This window comes from Cheilinus undulatus, linkage group 23 (assembly GCF_018320785.1).
Source record: "Cheilinus undulatus linkage group 23, ASM1832078v1, whole genome shotgun sequence".
Classification (NCBI taxonomy): Eukaryota; Metazoa; Chordata; class Actinopteri; order Labriformes; family Labridae; genus Cheilinus; species Cheilinus undulatus.
Window position 1 is genome coordinate 16504523 of NC_054887.1, and position 21123 is coordinate 16525645.

At 37.9% G+C, this 21123-nt stretch overlaps 2 protein-coding genes across 4 annotated transcripts; both read right to left on the reverse strand.

Annotated features, from left to right (window-relative positions):
* Window positions 1-694: 694 nt before the first annotated feature.
* On the reverse strand, window positions 695-15584 carry napepld (N-acyl phosphatidylethanolamine phospholipase D). Of its 3 annotated transcripts, none has more exons than XM_041780703.1 (10): window positions 15307-15584; window positions 11617-11686; window positions 9746-9859; window positions 9465-9605; window positions 5402-5626; window positions 5190-5293; window positions 4910-5075; window positions 4588-4736; window positions 4272-4386; window positions 695-1596 (listed from the first exon to the last, which is right to left on the reverse strand). In XM_041780703.1, exons 1-10 carry the CDS (start codon window positions 15447-15449, stop codon window positions 1465-1467), a joined length of 1359 nt encoding a protein of 452 aa, XP_041636637.1. In that variant the 5' UTR covers window positions 15450-15584; the 3' UTR covers window positions 695-1464. The 3 variants fall into 3 exon arrangements, with proteins under 3 accessions (XP_041636637.1, XP_041636639.1, XP_041636638.1); XM_041780705.1 differs by lacking the exon at window positions 15307-15584 and adding an exon at window positions 13799-14072; XM_041780704.1 differs by lacking the exon at window positions 695-1596 and adding an exon at window positions 2955-4086.
* Window positions 15585-16533: 949 nt separating this feature from the next.
* yeats4 (YEATS domain containing 4) lies at window positions 16534-19491 on the reverse strand. The gene is made up of 7 exons (XM_041780386.1): window positions 19247-19491; window positions 18987-19106; window positions 18833-18899; window positions 18631-18725; window positions 18423-18512; window positions 17103-17190; window positions 16534-16996 (listed from the first exon to the last, which is right to left on the reverse strand). The coding sequence occupies exons 1-7, from the start codon at window positions 19295-19297 to the stop codon at window positions 16827-16829; spliced, it is 681 nt and encodes a 226-aa protein (XP_041636320.1). The 5' UTR covers window positions 19298-19491; the 3' UTR covers window positions 16534-16826.
* Window positions 19492-21123: the final 1632 nt, after the last annotated feature.

Genomic DNA, 21123 nt, shown 5'->3' on the forward strand with positions numbered 1-21123 from the left:
CAAAGGCTTAAAAGTGTGGGAATCCCTGGGAGAGCAAAACATGACTCTACATTTAGCAGTGTGTGCTGTATTTTATAGACAATACTTAGTAGGCTTTAAAGGTTAATAAAATGGCAAATCAACCTTGGAAATTATCATGACATCTAACTTCATCAAACCCAATGTATTTCAAGCTACCACTAGGGGGCACCACAGTGGAAAACTTTAAATTTTTACTCCTTCTAATCTCAAAAAGCATGCTTATTTTATAAGCTTTATGTTGACAGCAACATCTAAGAGGGTTTAAGGATATAGTTTACAAGGCCAATAAATAAGATACTGCAGAGTCAGAACAGTTAAAGACTGGATGTATAATGTTTATAATGTCAAGACAAAAGGAAAACAGTGCTGTTAGATTAGTACCGCAATGGAAACGCTCATAATAGATGCACTTGTGCAATGCACCCGACATATTAGTTTAAGATTTTTTGGATGTCAAAGTTGATGAAAAAAACATGTGAAATGCAATTCTTTATTTAAAGGTTAAGGAAGTGTAAAACCTGTTAGACTGTAAGATTTCAGGGTTGAGAAAAAAAAAATCTAAATTATGCTTCTGTTAAGACTCTAGGGCTTTTAAAAAAACTTAAATCACTTAAACAGTTTAAGTGAATTATTTTTTTAATGTGTTGTCTAAAGGGAAAAACCACACGGATGATCATGGAGAGAAAATGTATCTTTATGTTGAAGTTACAGAAACAGCACAATATTTACATGTCATGAAGCTGAAGCCAGCTCAGCTGCAGCTGTGGTTTCTAATAGCCTTACTGTGCAGAGAGATTAAGTTTGGGATGGTACATTCAGAAAGTACAAACTTCTCTTGTGGCTTTAGCTAGCACCAATCTTTGAAAATCACTCTCCTAAATAACTCTCTAATAGTTCATTTTCTCTTCTACATTTCAGCTCACACCGATCGTGTCGCCTGTAATCCTCCGGTCCAGCTTCAGGGTTGAACTCACTGTTACACACATACAGAACTCTACTCACATTCATAGCTATTGATTTTCAGCAATGGAGTTTTGTGAAGCAGAAGAAAAATGACTGACATTCATGGGCACCAAAATTCATGTTAGCTGTGAATAAAACCTGCAGATGTGAATTATGTTACACTGTCATCTTTGGGCTTATAAAAGGATCATCTGTAATCTGCTGTGCTTTTATTACTTCAGTCTTAAAATTTTATTAAAACTCTTTCACTTTTACATCTTTATTTTTTAAACTGCATACTTGCCTCCCCTCTTGTTCTTGTGAGCCAATATAAATCTGTCTTTATAGCAGACTGTAGGTGGTATTGCTTATTGACAACAGCAGGTCAAACATTCAGTATGTAAACAGAACAGTGGAGTATTTGAGCTTCACCTTCTCACATATTTCTGCTTATCAATCACTGATCAGCGTCCACGTGTACAAAATAAACCACATTTGGGATCATTCAAAGACGTTGCCGGTCTGTGCAGAAATAAGGCGAGACTCCCCGTGATGCAGAGTGAAGAAGGATTCTGGCTTCAGTCCTTTCTGCTCCAGAGCCTCTCTGAGACGCACTGGCGGCTCCAGGTAATACTGCATGGAGGACGAGCAAACGTGAGGGCTATAAACAGGCTGCTTTTAGCTCTTTTTAGGGCTTTTGTTAGCTCATCTCTCACTTTCTGAGTGTGGCAGCGAGCCAGAGGCTGTATGAAACTGTGTTAGCTGCAGAAAAAGACATGATGCCTAACAATGACTCCTTTGTGAAACTGTGTTACTGGAACATAACAGAGAGTCAGAGCACTTTAGCCATGTAACACTCAGGTTGTTTTGTTTCCACCACAGAGCTGCATTTTACCTTACAGCTGTGTAACAACATGGTTAGAGTGCACTGATTCCAGGGTTCCCATGCAGGAAGAAATCTGTGCCTCATGTTTCTGTCCTGGGCCCTGTTTTACTCTATGCATGCTGCCATTAGATCATCTTCACATAAGCAGACTTCAGGGAATATCATTTCATTTTAATGCTGATGATATTCAGCTGTGAATTTCTTTTAAACCTATGAAACACATAAGGTAAATAAACTGCTCCACTGTCTGTCTGCTATGATGAAGGATCATTTCCTTCAGATAAAACAGAGGTCTTTATTTTTGCCTCCAAGGTTGCTGCATGTATATTAGTCCCTTTCTTCTTCATTCAGATCAAATCTTGGAAAGATTTTTAACCAGACAATGTTTTTCAATCGACATTTTAAATCATTAACCTGCTCAACACATCTCTTAAAATTAGCTGTTGACAGCTATATGTGATTTTGTACACTTTTACCATTCCTGTGTTTCATTCTAGCTCACTGCATATTTTTTTTATTTCTGTTGTTGCTCTTTTTTGTTTTACAAAGTGAGTGACTTTACTCTCTTGTTTACATGTTTATCACTTTTTTTCTTTCATATATAAGCATGCTAACATGATGTTTGGACCTTTATGGCCTCTATTTTTGGTCTTATTTTGTATTAAAAATAAAAGTCTAGGCTACAAAAAAGTAAATGACAGTATCCTGCGCTTGCCTTACTCAAAACAGTAATAGTAATAATAGGGATGCATGATTTTATCAGCTTGATATTGGTACTGGCAGATACCAAAATTTCTGCTAAAATTTTGACTGTGAATATCTGCATATATTGACTGTAAATTTTGGCCATATATACTTATAGATTAGTGGAGTTGTAGGCTAGACCAACGGACCTATGTCAATTGAGGTCTTCTTCTGTATTTATCCTCATTCTTTAAACTTTAAAGTGTGTTTTAAGGACTAAAATGTGTTTCTTTGTTCATACTCAAACCTTCACATGTGTTCAAAGGATTTTAGGTTTAGGTCTGAAAAACATATTTGAATATCGGTATTGATGTCGGCAAAAAAAAAATTGCGTAAATATCAGTAAAAATCCAATATCATACATCCCTAAGTGATAATCAGAAACAGCATCTTTATTGTCATTGTACACAAGTACAACGAAATTGTGAGCATTTTCATTCAGTGTATGCGCAGTTGATGTTAATGGTTAATGATAACATCAGCTTATCTCATGTAGGATGTCACTGTTCAGAGGTACATTTCTCACGTCTAGATGTTTTATTAGAATGACTTTGATCTGAACAGACTGTCACATCTTAAGTTTAAACATTGGCTGACTGTGAGCACAGAAAAAAGGTTAGTTTGTGGGTCCTAATACAATAATTAATGGGAAATACTGAGAAGTGGGTTTTTCATGGCCTGTCCCACTTCAGCCACAGTGCCTGTAAAAGTCTACACAACCCACTTCAAATTCCACATTTAAAATTGTACCAGAAGAAAGCAAAAAAGTATCATTTCAGACCTTTCCATGTTTAATGTGACCATGAACATGCATATACCTGATGAAAAACAAACAAAAACCTATTAGGAGGGATTAGTAAGAAAATTCAGTCAATATAACCGATCTCAAAATGACAAGATTTACAAACTCCTCCTTGCAAAAGCCACTGTTTTCTTCTGCTGAAGCCATGCTTTTGCAGACATGGATGCCTGTTTTATGTCATTGAGTTCCTCTTTGTCTTCAGGTTTCTTACAGATTAAGGTGGTTTTTATTTTTTTGCAAATTTTGGCTTTTATTTGAAACTGTTCATAATCTACTCCACTTTAACTAAAACCCCCCTTTCAGCTGAAGAAAAAGAGCACCAATAATTGATGTTTCCCTCACCATGCTTTACTGTAAGTGTGGTTTTCTTTTGGTGATGTGCAGTGTTTTGTTTTATGTCAAATAACGTTTAAAAAGATGCTCTTGGGAGACTTGATGTTTTTGCAAACTTTAGACAGATTTGGAGGGTTTTTTCATCATAAGAAAAGACTTGAATCTTGCCATTCCACCTCCTACCTGGACATATCAAGAATATGAGAGAGAGAACACCAAACCCATGGTAAAGCATGGAGATTTAGCATCATGTTTTGGGGATCTTGCTCTTCAGATGGATCTGGGATTTCAGTGAAAGTGGAGGGAATTATGGATACTTTCAAGTACCTGTCAGCTTAAGCCCAAAACTTTCAGGTGTCTGCAAGAAAGTTGAAGATAAAGAGAGTAATCTGAAAGATTAATTTAGCACTTTTGAAAGGAAGAGAGGGCAAATTCTGTCATGTCTGACGGACTCTTACCCAAAATTCCTCCTAAAACATTTTGGCTGTTTCTCAGTAGAAATGTCACATTAAAAATGGATAATGTAAGTCAATATTTTCACACCTCATAGGCAAGAGCGAAGGTTCCCCAGTGAATGGCCACCGACTGTTTGGCTTGAAGGTCTTGATGAATCTGAACGGCCTCCTCTGGATCTACATGCTGGCCCTGCATCATGTCCCTGAAAAAATAAAGAACAAAGTCACATTTTTCTCAGCCACACAGACCTTTTTTTTAGCCCTTATTCATCTTTTAGAGGATTTAAACAGCTCTTATCAAGTCTGGCATTTAAATACCTCCTAGCTATGTCACATAGTTAGGAACCTTCGTAACAAAAAAGACTATTCAAATGGACCCTGAGTGTTTGTGTAGTGTAGAGAACCTGGGCTGGTAGGCTCCAATGGGGATTGCTGCGAGGTCAAACGGTCCAAAACGCCGTCCAATCTCCTGGAAGGAGGAGCAGTAGCCGGTATCACCAGCAAAGAAGAACCGATGATCAGGACCTAAAACAGACCAGCTTCCCCATAAAGACTGAAGAGGAAAAGGAGACCACAGAGAGAGTTGACAGAGTTATGCAAATGTGAACTAAATGAGCTATGAAGTAAAATAATTCAAAACTCATGTTGACTTGATTTTTCTGGAAATCAGTCCTTCATGAAATGTGTTATATTCTATTATACTTTCTGAGGTTTATAAATACTGACCTTGTTATCATCCAGCGCTGTGCGTTTGCTCCAGTGCTGCGAGGGTGTGCAAACGAATGTAATGTCATCATGACCTGGAACACAATTCTCCTCCCACCAGTCCAGCTCCATCACGTTCTCACAGCCCATCTTCACCAGCCAGTCCATCAGACCCAGGGGCACGAACCTGGGAACACAAACACGAATATAAGCTCTAAAAACCAGAAGATCTAGCAGGCATAAATCCAGTGTTGTCACTGGATCATCTTGTATCAGTGTTGACTGCACATTTATAACGTACCAGCGTAGCTCCCCTCCAAAGCGTTCATTAAGGCTGGAAACAGACCCAACATCCAAATGGTCGTAGTGAGAATGACTGATGACCACAGCATCGATCCTTGGCAGCTAGAAAGTGTTACAGCAGAAAAAGAAACAAGGACTGAGTCAAATACAATAAGATGAAGATTTGAATGACAATAATGTTAGTAAGGGATATTAAAAACTAGTACGTACCTGTTCCACAGTGCAGGGGGGCCCTCTGTACCTTTTGGGCCCCATAAACTGAAATGGCGAGGCCCTCTGACTGAAAATGGGGTCTGTCAGAATATTAAGCCCATCCATTTCAACCAGAACTGTGGCATGACCCAACCAGGTGACCCTCAGACCGGGACCAGACTCAGACAGATCTGGATTTTGGATAAAGTACGGTTCAGTCACTGGAAGCTCATTGTCCAGAGCCTAGAGGAGAAAAACAAAGGAAGGGAAGGCAAAGGGAGGAAAAACAGATGAGTATGATGGAAGAAAACAGCAAGCATTAATGGTTAAAAAAAAACAAAAAAAAAACACTTACAACAGAGTCTGTATGAATATACTGCATGTTTCATCTCCATCATCAAAGTACAGAATTTATACAAGAACCAAAGTCTGTCCAGTGAAGGGTTAAACCTTTTTCTACAGCTGTGTGGCATGATAAGCTTCTACTGAGCTCAGCAGGGTTAGCACTTGAAGCTAAAACACGAGAGCTGACAAAGAACAACGTTCCTACCAAGAGAGGTGGGAAAACTGTGTAGCTCTAACAGTGTTCATTCTGGCAGCTTTTCTGAATTTACTCTTAGTCTACAGGTTTATATATTTAGTTTTAGTCATGTTTAACCTGGATAGATAAATCTACTTTTAGTCAATTAACAGTCCTTACATTTTTGACATACTTTTAGTCATGTTTATTTTTCATTCAGCAAATTGTAAAATCAATAAATGTAAAAAATGATGATTTCATTTATTAAGGGAAAAGCCATCTTAACCTCCCTGGCCCTACATGAGAAAGTGTTTGCCCCCATTGTTAAATCATGAATTTTGGAAAGTTGAGTTCAGTATCACTAGCCACACTAGATAACTACCAGACCAGCTGAATCAAGAAATCCCTCAACCCTCAGTCCCTTGTAATTTTTATCTACATCTGTCCTTGTTTGTCCTGAAAACGGACGTTCAGAAAGGTGCTACTTAAATAATCATTTTTTAAACTTTTTTTTTTACTTCCACTGCTTTAAATCTCTTCAACAACTTCAACCCTGACCACAAAAAAAAAAAAATTAAAAATTCAGTGTTACACCCTTTTTATACCAGTTATTGTACACCACGTCACTGCTATTTTTATGGTAAAAAACACAAAAACACCACAATTCCCATATAAAATGATTTAGAAAAAAATATTTTTTCAATAAATAGAGTCTGGGTCATGCCAATGATGAATAGAAAAATTGATTTTGATGTGTTGAATTTTTTTCTGTAGTGCTGAATGCCATATTTTAGCTACATCCACCCTTGTCTGTCCAAAAACAGACATGCAGAATACTAATTTTTCAACTTTTTTTTAAACTTTCACTGCTTCAGATCTCTTCAACAACTTCAACCCTGACTACTGAAAATAAAAATTAAAATAAAATTCAATGTTACACCCTTTTTATGCCACTTATTGTACATTATGCCTATGACTTGGATTCGTCCATGCTAAACAGATGAGTCCATCCGTGCGTAAAACACGCCAGTTTTACCCTCCTTTTCTCAAGCCTCCTCCTCTACCAAATCTAATGCGAGTGAATGCATTTGTTCATGTTAGGTTTATTTTATGTATAGGCATAAAGAATCATTGGATATATGTAGGATATAAACCATGAACACGCGCATTTCCACCTCTAACCAAAATGTGACCACAAGTATGCCAATAACGTACAGATATAAATGTACTGCATCTTTGAGATATGATATATTCTTACCTATTGATCGAAAGGACCCGTGCATCCTCATGCTTGTAAATCCACTTGCTATGAAGTGAGGGCAAAGTTGAAATTGTCCAAATGTCCCTCTTTCTTAGTCCCAGGCTGCAGAATCCACAGGTAACATATCCTAATGTAGACACTTCACTTACGGCATGTCCGCTTGTAAACATACATGCAGATTCACACCCGATCACACACGTAGGAGCCCACAAACTTTTCCTTACACATGTAGCCCTCTCTCAGACATCCATATCTAGTGGCATGAATCGGTTCATTTAATTCTGATGATTTTTAGTGGGTGAAATAGCGCTCTGAACACTCTGAGCGTATGGAAGGAAAACAATGTCTGCGCTGCTGAAAGGGTTAAAATGGTGCGCTGCACTATCCGCTTGATCACTGTTTAATAGTGAAATTTAAATCCCTGGTGATCTACTGACTGCAAAAAAAGAAATGCTACAAGTTCTTTTGGTGCCCTAGACACACAGTCAAAAAACGTGTTTTTAATGGAAGTCTATGTGTTCGATTTCGGACAAACAAGGCTGGATGTAGCTATTTCGCGTCATGGGCATTCTATGGGTGACACGGTTTTCCTTTTTTTTTTTTTTTGTTATGAAGAAAAATAATAACTTTGGCTAAATTTGATGCCTCAATCTATAAAAATGTGACTATTGACTCAAAAAAACGATGATAAAAATGATGAATGTCCTCAAAACAGACATAGTAGGGACCAAGGGTTAAATGGAAACTGTCTAACAAAGCAAAGTAAACTAAAAGATCTCAAAAAGCAACACGTCCTACTGCTGTTTGAAGAAATTCAAGACCAAATCATAAACAAAGTCCTGGAAAGACAAGAACTCCAGCAAATCACAGTGAGAGCCATTATTCACAAAAGGAGAAAACTTAGAACAGTGGGTAACCTTCCCAGGAGTAGCTGGCTGACCAAAATTATTCCAAGAGCGCATTAACGACTCATCCAGGAAGTCCCAAAAGAACCCAGAACATCTAAAGACCTGCAGGCCTCACTGGACTCAGTTATGGTCAGTGTTCACGACTCAACAATAAGAATGAGACTGGGCAAAAATGGCATCCATGGGAGAGAAACCACTGCTGACCAAAAAGAACTCAAAGGCTTGACTCACATTTAGCAAAAAGATCTTGATGATCTCCAAAATATTTTGTGGACTGACGAGAAAAAGTTTTTTGGAAGATGATGCCCCGTTACATCTGCGTAAAACTAAAGACAGCATTTGATAAAAAGAACATCATCCCAACAGTCAGACATGGTGTTGGCAGTGCAATGGTCTGAGGCTGCTTTGCTGCTTCGGGACCTGGATGACTTGCTGTAAATGATGGAACCTTGAATTCTGGTGCCTACCAGAAAATCCTTAAGGAGAATGTTCAGCCATCAGTTCATGGCCTCAACCTAAAGTGCACTTGAGTTATGCAGCAGGACAATAAAACAGAACACATGCAAGTCCACTGCTGAATGACTTAAGAAAAAAAGGTTTTGAAGTGGCCTAGACAAAGCCTGGACTTCAGTCTGATTGAGATGCGGTTGCATGACCTTGAGCAGACTGGTCATGCTTGAAATCCCTCCAATGTGGCTGAATTTAAACAATTTTGCAAAGAAGAGTGGGCCAAAATTCCTCCACAGTGATGCGAAACAGTCACTGGCAGTTATCACAAATGCCTGCTTGCACTTGTTGTCATCAAGAGTAGCACAACCAGTTATTAAGTTTAGGGGGAATTACTTCTTGACACATAGGACCAGGTAGGTTTTGGGGGGGGTGTAAAAATCATCCTTTAGTTACTGCATTTTGTATTTACTCAGGTTATCTTTGACTAATATTTAAATTTGTTTGATGATCTGAAACATTTCAGTGTGGCAAATATACAAAAATGTAGGAAATCAGTAAGGGAGAAAATACTTTCACAGCACTGTTCCTTATAATCAAGGTGGAGAAATGTCATGGTTTTACAGGTTCAACAGTCCAGCACCTAAATTAGTCTCGTTTTAGTCTCTAACTTAACTTAAGGTTCGTCTGAGTTTTTAATCGCCAAAGCACGATTTTAAGCTAATCTTAGTCTAGTCTTCCTCTTAGGAAAAAAATGGTGGGTGAAAACCTTAAGTAAGAGTTTCAGTTGATCAAATTTGCTCTGCTCGAACAGTAATCACTTTGCTGAAAACAGATTTAAAGGATATGCTAGCATGACTTTTACACTCAGTTGTCATCTAAAAACAAAGTGAAACACTGTTCTCAGTAACACTAGACTGTCTTTGTGTAATAGCTGCCACTCACCTCTTTACTGGATGGCACATTGCTGTGATTTTTATCCAACAACAGGAACCTGAGCAGGGTGGCATAGGACGGGAACCGCCATGTGGGCCAGGGGTTCATCCAGCGGCCATGCTTGTCTCGACAGGACTTTGTCACTTCCTCCTGTGATCACAGGAAATACAGAAACATGATAAGCAAAGAAGAAGGATGACATGTTGGGGGAAGGAATTTATGTAAACAAGGTGTTAGCTAGGTTAAGGTGGAGCCAGAGGAAGTGGTGTTGTATGGAGGTCAGGTTTTACCTCTAGCCGGTAGTCCAGGCGGAAACTCTTGCGGGATGAGCGGGTGGAGCTGCTCTTCCTTGGGGTCTGAGGATCAACTTCTCCACCCTCTGCACCTCTCAACACGCAACCATCCTGGGGTTCAAACAAAACATACACAGTGATGGAGACCATGTTTACCTTAGCAAAGCCAGAGTTAATAAAATATTTAGAACTAAATACTGTTTTTTTTTACTTTTATCAGCCACTGTGGTGGAACTGGACATTCTGCTCTCAATGTTTTCTTAAATGAACTCTACAAAGATTTAGCATTGCACTCTCATACATATTCAGACTAAGGGCGCACTTCCATCAGGGCCCAGTCACATGTTGAAGCCTAATTGTTCCTCCTCCTCAATCCCCTGCTTGCCTTCACCCACACTGCTCCAAGCCCAACCAGGCCTTAACATGGAGAAGTCATCATGCCGACATGTGACCCGGATAGTTTCTAAGAAGTGCAGTCTCAGAATCAGCACAGACAACACGACAGTAATTCTACTCACTTTGGGGCTTCTTTTGAGTCGTTTTTGTCAGAATCAGCCCTCTGACACTACACAACAGTTTGAAATTAGTGTTTTTTTATTATATGTCATGTAGACGCTGCACATTGTGCTTGAGCCCAGTATCGAGCACTCACACTGGTCAAACAAACTCAGCTTTGGGGATCAGATGTGCTTTTGCATGGTAGAGTTGTTGAGTTACTGGGGCAACTGTAACTCAGTAGGTAAAGTCCATTTCCTCATGACCTGATGGTCATGGGTTTGATCCCCAGTTTCTACAGTCACATGTAGCTACGTCCTTGGGCAAGACACTTAACCCATATTTGCTCCCACTGTTGAGTGAGTGGGGTGGAAATGTGAATGGATGCACATGAATGGGATTAGTTAATATGGCCTCTCTCCATAGCTTCCTGTCAACAGTTTATGAATGTGGAGTTAATGGTTAAGTGTGGTGCAAAAGTGCTTTGAGAGGTCAGATGACTAGAAAATGAAGGTAAGTGATAATCAAAGATACTAGCTTAGGGCGTTAACACTCAATGCAGTGGCTTTTACAGAGACCAATGAGCCACAGGAGTCACAGTTTGAGCTGCTGTGCAAAGACAGTGCAGCTAAAGAAGGGTTCACTGTGGCAGCAGAGGGTTAGTAATGCTATTTCAAATAGTACACAGACCATGGGGAAGACTTGGATAACTTCATTTCTATTGATTTAAACTGTTTTACAAAGTTGGGGAAACATGATCCTGCTTTAAACAGGATTCCCAGAGTAATACATATTAGACATACATCATATTAGACTTATGCTCCATCGTCATCTCCACTAACTTATTTGCTTTTACGGCAAAAATGTACAACTGATACAGTCAGATTTTTAGAGTCAGTTGTAAATATTGGCAGAATTTCCATATCTGACAATACCAATATCATCCCTAAAAACTATAGGTTCATTTACCTTCAGATTGGTATCAGCAGATACCCTAAGTACAAGTATCAGATCACTATTAGAGCTTAAAGAAGTGGACTGGTGCATCACAACACCTCACTTAGTATGAAGAGTATAGATATTATTGCTACTATGATAATAAGTGCATTCCATTTAGAGTAGCAGTACCTACTATTTTCATGCTGATTCATTTGCATGGTTTACTGGAACACACAAGCTATTGTTCATAGTATTGGTTCCACCTGTTCTCCTCCTGCTATGACTCATCAAAACATGTCATTAACAAAAATAAGCTCTTGGTGGCTAATTTGTAGATAGATCTGGGCAACTAACAGCAGCAGAAACAGTTGATCTTCTAGAACAAGTGCAATTTACAGTCTTTCCTCTCGTTTGCAAAGAAGGCAGCTTCCTACCTCCACCAGGCCTTTTCTCTCCTCCAGCGCTGCTCTGTCTGATGTCTTCTCCATGAGCTCACCGCCACACCTAGCACAAAGACATGCATACTTTAAACTCTGCATCAGAGTCAGCGACGCATAAGGTCACAGAGGTAGCTGGACCTGTTGCCCTAAGGTGTGCCAGAAGCTGGGTGAGGACAGGCTTTTACTGAGTGTAATGATACTGACATGATAACAGAAAACACTGAACAGACAGTTAGACCACAGTAGCAACGTCTATATCATTACGCAAAAGACACCTGCATCAGGTGGGACATTTCAGAGCCACAATAGGGCACCAAACATACCAGTACTCACTTTTAGCTTTATCTTATCTCTCAAGATCTAGTTTTTAAAGTGATTTGCCAGCCAGTTGATGAATAGTTTATTTCATTTCATTTCATTTCTATGGAGGTAAGTAGCCTCAGTGTTGTCACTGGAGTTTGCATGTACGGAGCCTGGGTCTGTTGAAGATGTCGTAGAAAAAGTAAGATAAAGTAAGAACATCTGCATGTTAGCATGGTGGGCAGTGATGGCTATGGGACACTGGAGATAACCGTCTCTGGAGATGCCATGAGACTAACTGAATGAAACACCAACGGAGGAGGGTGCCCACTTGACAACCCTGAGGAAGGGCTGGCTTCTTGTTGCCCACTGGTCTGCATGGTTGACTTGTTGGAGCCAATATTACAGGCATAATTGAGGGGATCTCTACACCGAATGCTTATCCTTTATGTAGGGCCCAAGTATCTTGTGTTTACTTAAAAAAAAAAAAAAAGATTATGAAACAAGTTGCCTAACAAGTATAACTGATAAATAAGCTCTTATTACACTCTTGTGTAATAATGTTTGTGACGTTAATGTTGGGTGTGAATCACACAAATAAAAACAAATTTAAAGGTCTCACTGACTTCTAAGACAACATGACTGAGAGAGAATGTCATACCTGTTTCAAACAAAAACTTTACAGATACACTCATACAGTGTCAGTGCATTAGATAAAACACTACTTCTGCTTTAGATGATATCTGCCTCATACATGGTTATGCAACATCAAACTTTGAGCTTAGGCGAATATATCTTAACTCTTGTGCTGATGGTGTTATAAAAGAGAAAAATAAAAGTGGGATATTATATTTTAGTTTTAGTGTGGTATAAGAAACACCCACACTTCTTTGTAGACACAGAAATGTCTGTGCCACCAGCTCAGTAAGCCTAATCACAGCCCTTCTTTATCCTGCTTTTAACGACAGTGCTGTACACACCCTCACTAACTGCTGTTCACTCATGTATGATCCATTTAGGCATGTGCACTTCTCCACTTACTGATTCAAGAGGCTTGTAGGCTGTATTTCTCCTCACAGGCATTAAGCTAAAAATGGATAATTAGAAATGTATAACAATACCAAGTATGCAAATGGATGCAGTAATGCAGCTAAAGGCCCACAATGCACTTGCCCTCTCTGGGGAACTCCATACATGAAAGTTAGAGCGTGCTGATGATGCACTCAGCCTCATGAATGGACTTTTAACTGCACACTACACACAGACACCGGGACAACAATGGAGCTCTGTGGACGATAACTAAACAAAGATCTATGTAGCCAGTCAGCGTGGCTGATGTGGAGATATAAACAACAAACACAGCATGGAGTCAGGGCTTTCTTTCATGTTCTGCACTTCACATTTCCAGGCAGGTTGTCTCTTAGTTCTAGAAAGAGAAAGCTCCACCTATGGAAGAGCGTTATTATCACTTACCTTCATTTAAACAGACAGGTGTCCAAAAATGAGAAAGCAAATTCCATCACAGGTGTATATAATCTAGTCATTTTGATACAATCAGCCAAAGCACACGGCAAACTATTTCCTGTTTACAATGTGTGAACAGGTATTGACACAGACAGGAAAGAAAGCAGCAATATGCAACAACACAAGCTACTTTGCCAAACACAAGCTAACTTATTTCTAAGTATATTCTTGTTGAGAACGAACCCAGTGAAACATTGATAGCATAAACCAGATTAAGGTGCTGAAGCGATAGCATAAAGCAGATTAAAATGCCACTGGCTACTATCAGGCCACCATACACTTACTGACGAGTACCACACACGTCGTATAATGCTCATTTCGAAAACCAGCTGTTACCTTTAAACCAACTCACCTGAAAACTTCCACTCAACAGAACACCACCACTTGTTATCCTAGCGACGAGACATGTTTGCTGCATTAACGATAGCCATGTAATGTGTGTTAATGCGCGCTAAGAATCATTATCAGGAGCCGTACGTGTCCATGAGCATTCCCAATGAAATTTACATATCTAATATCGATTATTTAGGATGTCAGAACGCGCAGGCTTAAAAATAGCGGCGAGGGCCGTGGGAGAGATGTCTGTTATAGGTATGACGCGGAGTTTCAAAGGCAGCAGGACGGTGAGGATCATTAGTCGGCACCAGCTCTGACGTCGGTGCAAAACCCTCGGATCACGTGACCGCTCGGGAAAAGAATCGCCATGACCAGAGGCTAAAACACACATTTATAAAAACTTCACGTAAATATTAACGTGGTCTGGGGAGTTTAAAACAACTTTCAAAGTCTTCGAAATGTATTTTTTAATTCTTCAAGTATTAGTTTTGAAAGTCGTAGATTAAATTGGTATGGCGATTTTTTTTGTTTCCGTTGCTTAATTGATGATTCCATTCTTTTATTTCGCGAAATTTTAAGCATTTGATGACACGTTATTGTTATTTATTTATTTATTTATTTTTAACATTTATGAAATTGCAATTCTGACACAGTTTTTACAACTTGTAAATAAGTATTGTATCGGTCATATTTCAAAGTTATTTCTAAAATAAATGAATAAATGATAATAATAACAATGCTAATAAAATAACAATTATAATAATGGCAATTGTTTAGATGTAAGGAATTGGTATGGCAATATTTTTTTATTTTTTTAAATTTTCGTTGCGTAATTAATGATTTCATCCTGTTCATTTCGCAATTTTTTAGTATTTTTATTGCTATTAAATCAAATTATTTGATGCCTCACTCATTTATATTTAAAAATGGAAATTCGTTTTGTTTTGCTTTTTTTTGCAAGTTGTAAAGAAGTTCTTTGTTGGTTGTAGTTCAATTTTATTTCCGAAAAACTAATAATAATACTATATGTTTAGTTGTAATGTAAATTCTTATGGTTATATTGAGATTATTAGGTTTCGTTCCACTTCATTTTTTAATTTAGCGACATTTATTTCAATTTTTGTTACTGAATCAAAATATTTGATCCCTCACGATTTTTTCTTCAATATCGAAATTCTGATATATACAGTTAATCTGACCCTCGCAAAGAAAAGCGGAAGTGTATTGCATGTCCTTTACATTAAACATTCAAAATTTAGATATCATATTTTTGCTAAAATTGGTTTAATGAAGAAAAATTAACCACAACTATTTCTTTCACTTAAATGGGCTGAATGCGTTCTTGTTCGGATGTTAAAAATGATTCAATGTTTGTTTTTTAATAACGGTGATGAATCATACTTTCTCCCACTGTGACATGTAAATTTCTAGGCATGTTTCGTCACTGAAGAAGAAGGGAAAAACCAAGCTAAGCTAGCTCACATTTAAGCTCTTTCTCTTTATTTGTGAAAACATCAAACATACCTTAAATGGCTCCTCCTGATTAAGGGCACCTGGAGAGGTTTTAACCCGAGTAGACAAACTACATTAAGTCGACCAGCGTACTTCGTTAACTTACGACTACACGAAAGCAACAAATGCACCGGTCTGTACAAAACTCTATCCATTCCTGTCCCTTGTACCCAGACATGTTTGTTCAGAAATGTAGGTAAAAATGAATTAAAAGTGTCATAATGCCGGGTTGAAGTAGCCTGGCGTCCATGGTGGTCCAGACAGCTTCAGGTTTTCCTTTCAGCAGCGAAAGTAACTGGAACTTCCTGCCTGATGCTTTCACGGACTCACGGAAATCTGAAAACTCATATCTCGGCGTTCAGATGGTTCCACCTTACCTCTTTAGTATTCTTAAACGTGTTGTCTAATAACTTTGTTTTTTCTTTTTTTAAAACACAATTTTAAGTTAGTATATATATCCACCCAGCCTTGCCTATGTCCAAACAGCATTTCATACCTTCGTGTATTCACATCAAGTCATTCATGATCTACTGAAATCAGGAAATACAACAAACCTTAAGTACTTTGCTAAAGCCTACATCAGCTTACTTATAACCTTCCACACCCTACTAGTAATCTATTATGCTAAATAAGTGATGGGCAACTGGCACCCTCCTCCTCCTCACTTAACAAAGCCCTCACGTTAATTTCAGATATCAGTAATTTGTGGAGAAAATTAGGGAAACATGATCAAATCTGCCATAAACATGAAAAATAAAATGTCTATGATTTTCTTTAATGATGAGTATATCTTAACAAGGAACAACAGATATAATTGGCTTTAATTGTAAAAACATTTACATGCATTATTGAATTGATTTGTTCATATATCTAGACATGCAAGTAAAATACACTAAAATAACCACAAATTAAAAATTAAGCATTGTATTTGCCTTTGTTTGATGAAAGCTATATATTTGTTCCTTTAATTAAATTAAATTAAAAGAAATTCTAATCATTCAAAAAGTAGAAGCCCACAGTTTGTAACAGTTGGGCCCTCTAGTAGTGGGAATAAAAAAAAAGTGACCCTCTCAGTAACCGAAGTTGCCCATCCCTGTGCTAAATGGTAAGCGTAACAACATGGACCTCATAGAGGAAACTTTGATCGATTAAATAACTGACACTATATCCAAGTCTGGATATAACAGGTATGAGAAGAACTTTTTGAGATTGCAGTAAAGAATGTCATAAGTTACAATGTAGGATACTTGAAACAGTTTCTTTATGTAGAAAACCACAAAATCAGTAAAAACAAATCAGCTTTTTACATCAAAATCTGTTCACAGAAATACTGGTTAATTTCCTACACAGTCTCACTTGTGTCAAAATAATTGGACAAAACTAATGCAGCAAAAGACAAATTATAGAATATTTATAACAACAAGGCCTTTGTTTTTTCAGTTATGTGTCAGAAACCCCCAAAAAAATGAGTTGTTAACTACAGGACAGTCCTATCATAATGTGTTCAAGCCTGTGCTGCCCTTGTGTACTTCTCAGTGCTCCTTGTGGTCCCCATCCTCCTCCAGTTTCCTGATCTCTGCCTTCAGATGGTTGATGTTTTCTCTGCTGGCCTTTAGTTTGTCTTTCAGCTCAGTGATCTCCTGGCTGGTTCTCTTCTTTGCTGCTTCCAGTTTCTCCTTGGTCCTTTGCTCTTGCTCACTGACTGTAGATACAGGTAGGCAGACATTAATACGATGTCATCGACTCAGTGTACGATATTAATATATACTGTATATGGGTGCTTTTATATTAACAGGGAGTATACATACACTCTGTCTCATGCTTGTATGCTCCTAGTGTGAGCTGTCTTGATGTGGTCAGTAGCTGCTGCATCATGGCTGTAGGATCCTGGAAAATCTAAAAATAGATTTATTCATTCAAACAGATTTCAATTAGTTGCTACCAGTGCAGGAGTTTTTCTTCCTTGGGTCCACCCAAGATGACGATTAAAAGACAAGAGATGTCCCTAACCCACGCATTACCATACATCCCCCCTACATTTAGTCCATTATCTGCACAGCCAAATGTTTTATATCCACCATTACATCAAAATACTGTTGTTGGAGGCAAAATGGGGCAGTTTTTAAGCTTTCATCATCATTTATGTGGACCCTAGAATATCAGTAGATGACTATGATTTTAATGGTAAACAGGAAATATAGCAGTACAATTACTATTGCCATCACTTAGAGCAATGTTTTTCATCTTGTCTAGCTCTGGATCAACCAACACCCTTTTAGAGATCAATTGTGAAAAAAAAGCAAAAAACTAAACAAAACAAAACAAAAAAAAAACAAAGATTCAGCCACTCAAATTTGATGGAAAATGTGGCTAAATGTACCATAGATAAAAGATAATATACTATTGAATATACAGAGTGAAATTATTTTTTGTGCATTAAACAGTAAAAAAAGGCATGGGAGATTTGCACACTGGACAGAGCTGTATTATCTGGTTTAATGCACTGTTACTAAAATGTCAATGGATAAGGACAGAGAGATTTTTTGTTCATTAAAAATCCAAATTTGATGATTTGGCCATATTTAAAGCCTCTTTTCTATCAATATACTAAAAAAAGAACAATTAAAATCAAATTAATGAAGGAGAAAACAAAGATTGGACAAAGACACATCTAAGTCAAAATGCTTTTTAAAAATTAAGACCACTCAGTAAAAAAAATGAGACCTTTTAAGGATCTGCAGGAACCCTGATGTAAAAAGCATATCAGGACATACATGCAGACACTTTATTTTTACTCTATTTTTTTTCTATGACATACATTTTGGTTGTTTTCTACAGATTTCAAGAAATTGACACATTATCCAGGGAAGAGAAGCTCTCTTGTCCCAAAATAATGAGGCGATAAATAGGTCAAGCTTTAGTCAAAAGAACCAGAATTCACTAAAATTCACTTAAAACTGAGGAGAATAAAACATATGGGTGTATGCTTCAAGTTTCGTACATGTTTGTCACAACTTTTTCAAGGTGTACATTAATGACTGGCAAAGAAAAAACAGTTCCCTGGCCCACGTTTGGATCCTGACCCATTAACTGAGAGCCACTGGGTGACAGCATGAGAGCATACGCACCATTTCATCATAGAACTCAGACACAACTGTCTTTTTGGGCATGGCACTGGAGTCTGACTGGAACAGCTTCAGCAGATGGTACAGAGCCACCTGAGACACACAAATAAACAAACAGGGTGAAAACAACCAACAATTACGTTACTTTCTTTGTTGTAGTATATTTTCATATGCTAAGAAGCAGATTATTGGCAATAGTGGCTGCTCTTACAGGTCTCTCATTGGGATCGATAAAGAAGATCTTAATGATGATCTCAAATTCGCCCCAGCCTGTCTCTGTAATCTCGTAAGGAGGCTTGGTCACCACTAGAAAAACAAATACATTTAAATCTCACTTGTAAATGTAGTGAAAAAACAACACATCCAGCATATACTGTAATTATGAGGATCATGCTGTATAAAGGTGTTCTCACCTCTCAGTGGGTTACCATAGCTCTCATGTAGTTTGAACTGGATCTTCTTCACATACGCAGACATATCCTGGAATAATGAAAGCACTTAATGTCTTTCAAACAATACATTTTTTATGAGTTAGTGAAAATCTATGGGAAAGTCCAGATGTCTTACCTCATTCCTGTAAGGTTTCACATAAACAGACCACTGATGTGTGTGTCCATCTTCTTCTCTCTTTTTACCAAAGTAGCGGGCGACGTTTCCAAACACGATAGGCTTCACAATGGTTACTCCCTGTACATTATAAAGAGACATTACAGAAAACCTACTATGTCTCAACTGGAAATATAAAGCTATAAAGGGTTTTAAGGAGACGTCTAGTTATCTTTTTCATTCTACAAGCGCCAGAGCGATTCAACGCAGGGTTGTGTTACCTTAACTCTCCCCCCGGAATCTGGACCAAATTCAGTCATCTTTTTAAACATAGTCCGGTGAAAACACAGAGAAAAAGATACCGTGGTGTGCTCTAAAAGACCCTACTCATTCCACAGTTCTGATCCTTACTTAATAAAACCTGCAATTGAAGCATTTTACAGAGGTTTTATTTATCCGACTACCTCATTTTCAAAAGACTGCCTAACAACCGCCGGAAGTTACCGGCGTTACACTATCAAATGCACGGAAGGGAACACTGGAGTTTAATTCCTGCCTCATGTGCGTATTTATGTTAACCAAGTACTTATTTAAATAAACCAAATAGACCAATAATATTGAGAAGCTTTGGGTTTTTTTTTTTTTTTGTATATTTTGAAATCAACAATATTACTTTGACTTAAGTATTTTCATAGACTTAAAGAAGGGTACTTTTTCTTTTTTTTGCGGGGTGTGTGTGTGTGTGTGTGTGTGTGTTGTACTTCATACAATAAAAACATACAAAGTCAAAATGAGGTTGAGCTCTCTCAACGACGTGAAAAAGGCTTTGACTGCACGTAGCGAGAGAACAACACATCGCAGTCCCAAACATGCCGTTCAATTCACTTTATGATAAAGGTGTGACTACCTACCTGGACAACCTGACTGAAGATCCCCGTCATGTTATTGGACAACATGGAACAACCGTATTTTATTGACCAACTCCTTAGCAGATTATCAGTAGGCTACTTTAAAAAAATCTCTGAGCTGATCTAAAGGCCAGTAATTTTACATCTACTATGGTGATTATTTTTTTTACCATGGTGCATTAGTCTACCATTTGTAACCAATAACTTTAAAAAACAAAACAAAAACACAATTTCACCTTTTCATTTTAAGTATGCCTGTCAAACAATTACCTCAATCACAATTAATCTTCCCATTTCGCTATTTCACTGCTTTGCGTTTAAATATGTTTCCTTCTAGGTATTTGTACCGTTTTAACCTAGAATAATTAACTTCCTGTTTGGATTTGTACCCTCAGGTGAATCTTATATTATGACGTGAACTCAATGCATGATCTTGATTATGCTATTCTCCAGCTCTAACGATGTAAGGTACTTCTCACCTCCGCTGGAAAAAGTTTTTCGCTTATGTAAGTGAAGTGTTCAAATTAGTTTTAGAAAACATTTTCACCCGCTGTAAGACTATTTTAAGTACTGACCAGACAGCAGAAAACTGTATCAGTACATTCACACACTACAGGACTATTGCAAACAAATCACTTGGAATTTCCAAACCATTAATAAAGTTCTTGTTTGATAAATCCAAAATAACGTGTCTACTTTCTAGATGATCTCTAGACAAAGAACACAACAAAACCAATGTCAGTACAGAAATGTTTATTTCTTTTTTTTATAGCCACATATCGCTTTGAGAAAATCTAACAGCAAATTGTACGATGATTTAAGTCCTTGCAGAAAAACACCTAAACTGACCAGGTCATATCCAAGTTATATTGTAGCTAACAGTTCCAGTGAATGGCAGGAAATAATTTATCAAATATAATCCTGAGAGATTTAGTTTGAACTCGACAGGTCTGAAAGGCTTCACTGTTAACTTGTATTCACAGAAAATCTTTTATAATTATCTAAAATCAAGTATCTACATAGCATAACGATTACTAATTTCATGTCTGTTACATAATATCCAGTGGTTATGGTTTTGGAGATTCATCATTACACAAACGGTCAACTAACAAATACTTTGTAACTCCCTGAGTGAGATCCAGTGCTGTGTGGCTTCATGCAGCAGTCATTCAGACTTCCTGAAGACCTGGCGGTTTCTTCTTTAGTGGAGCTGTAGACCTGAAACACTTACCTTCACCACTGCAGAGAGA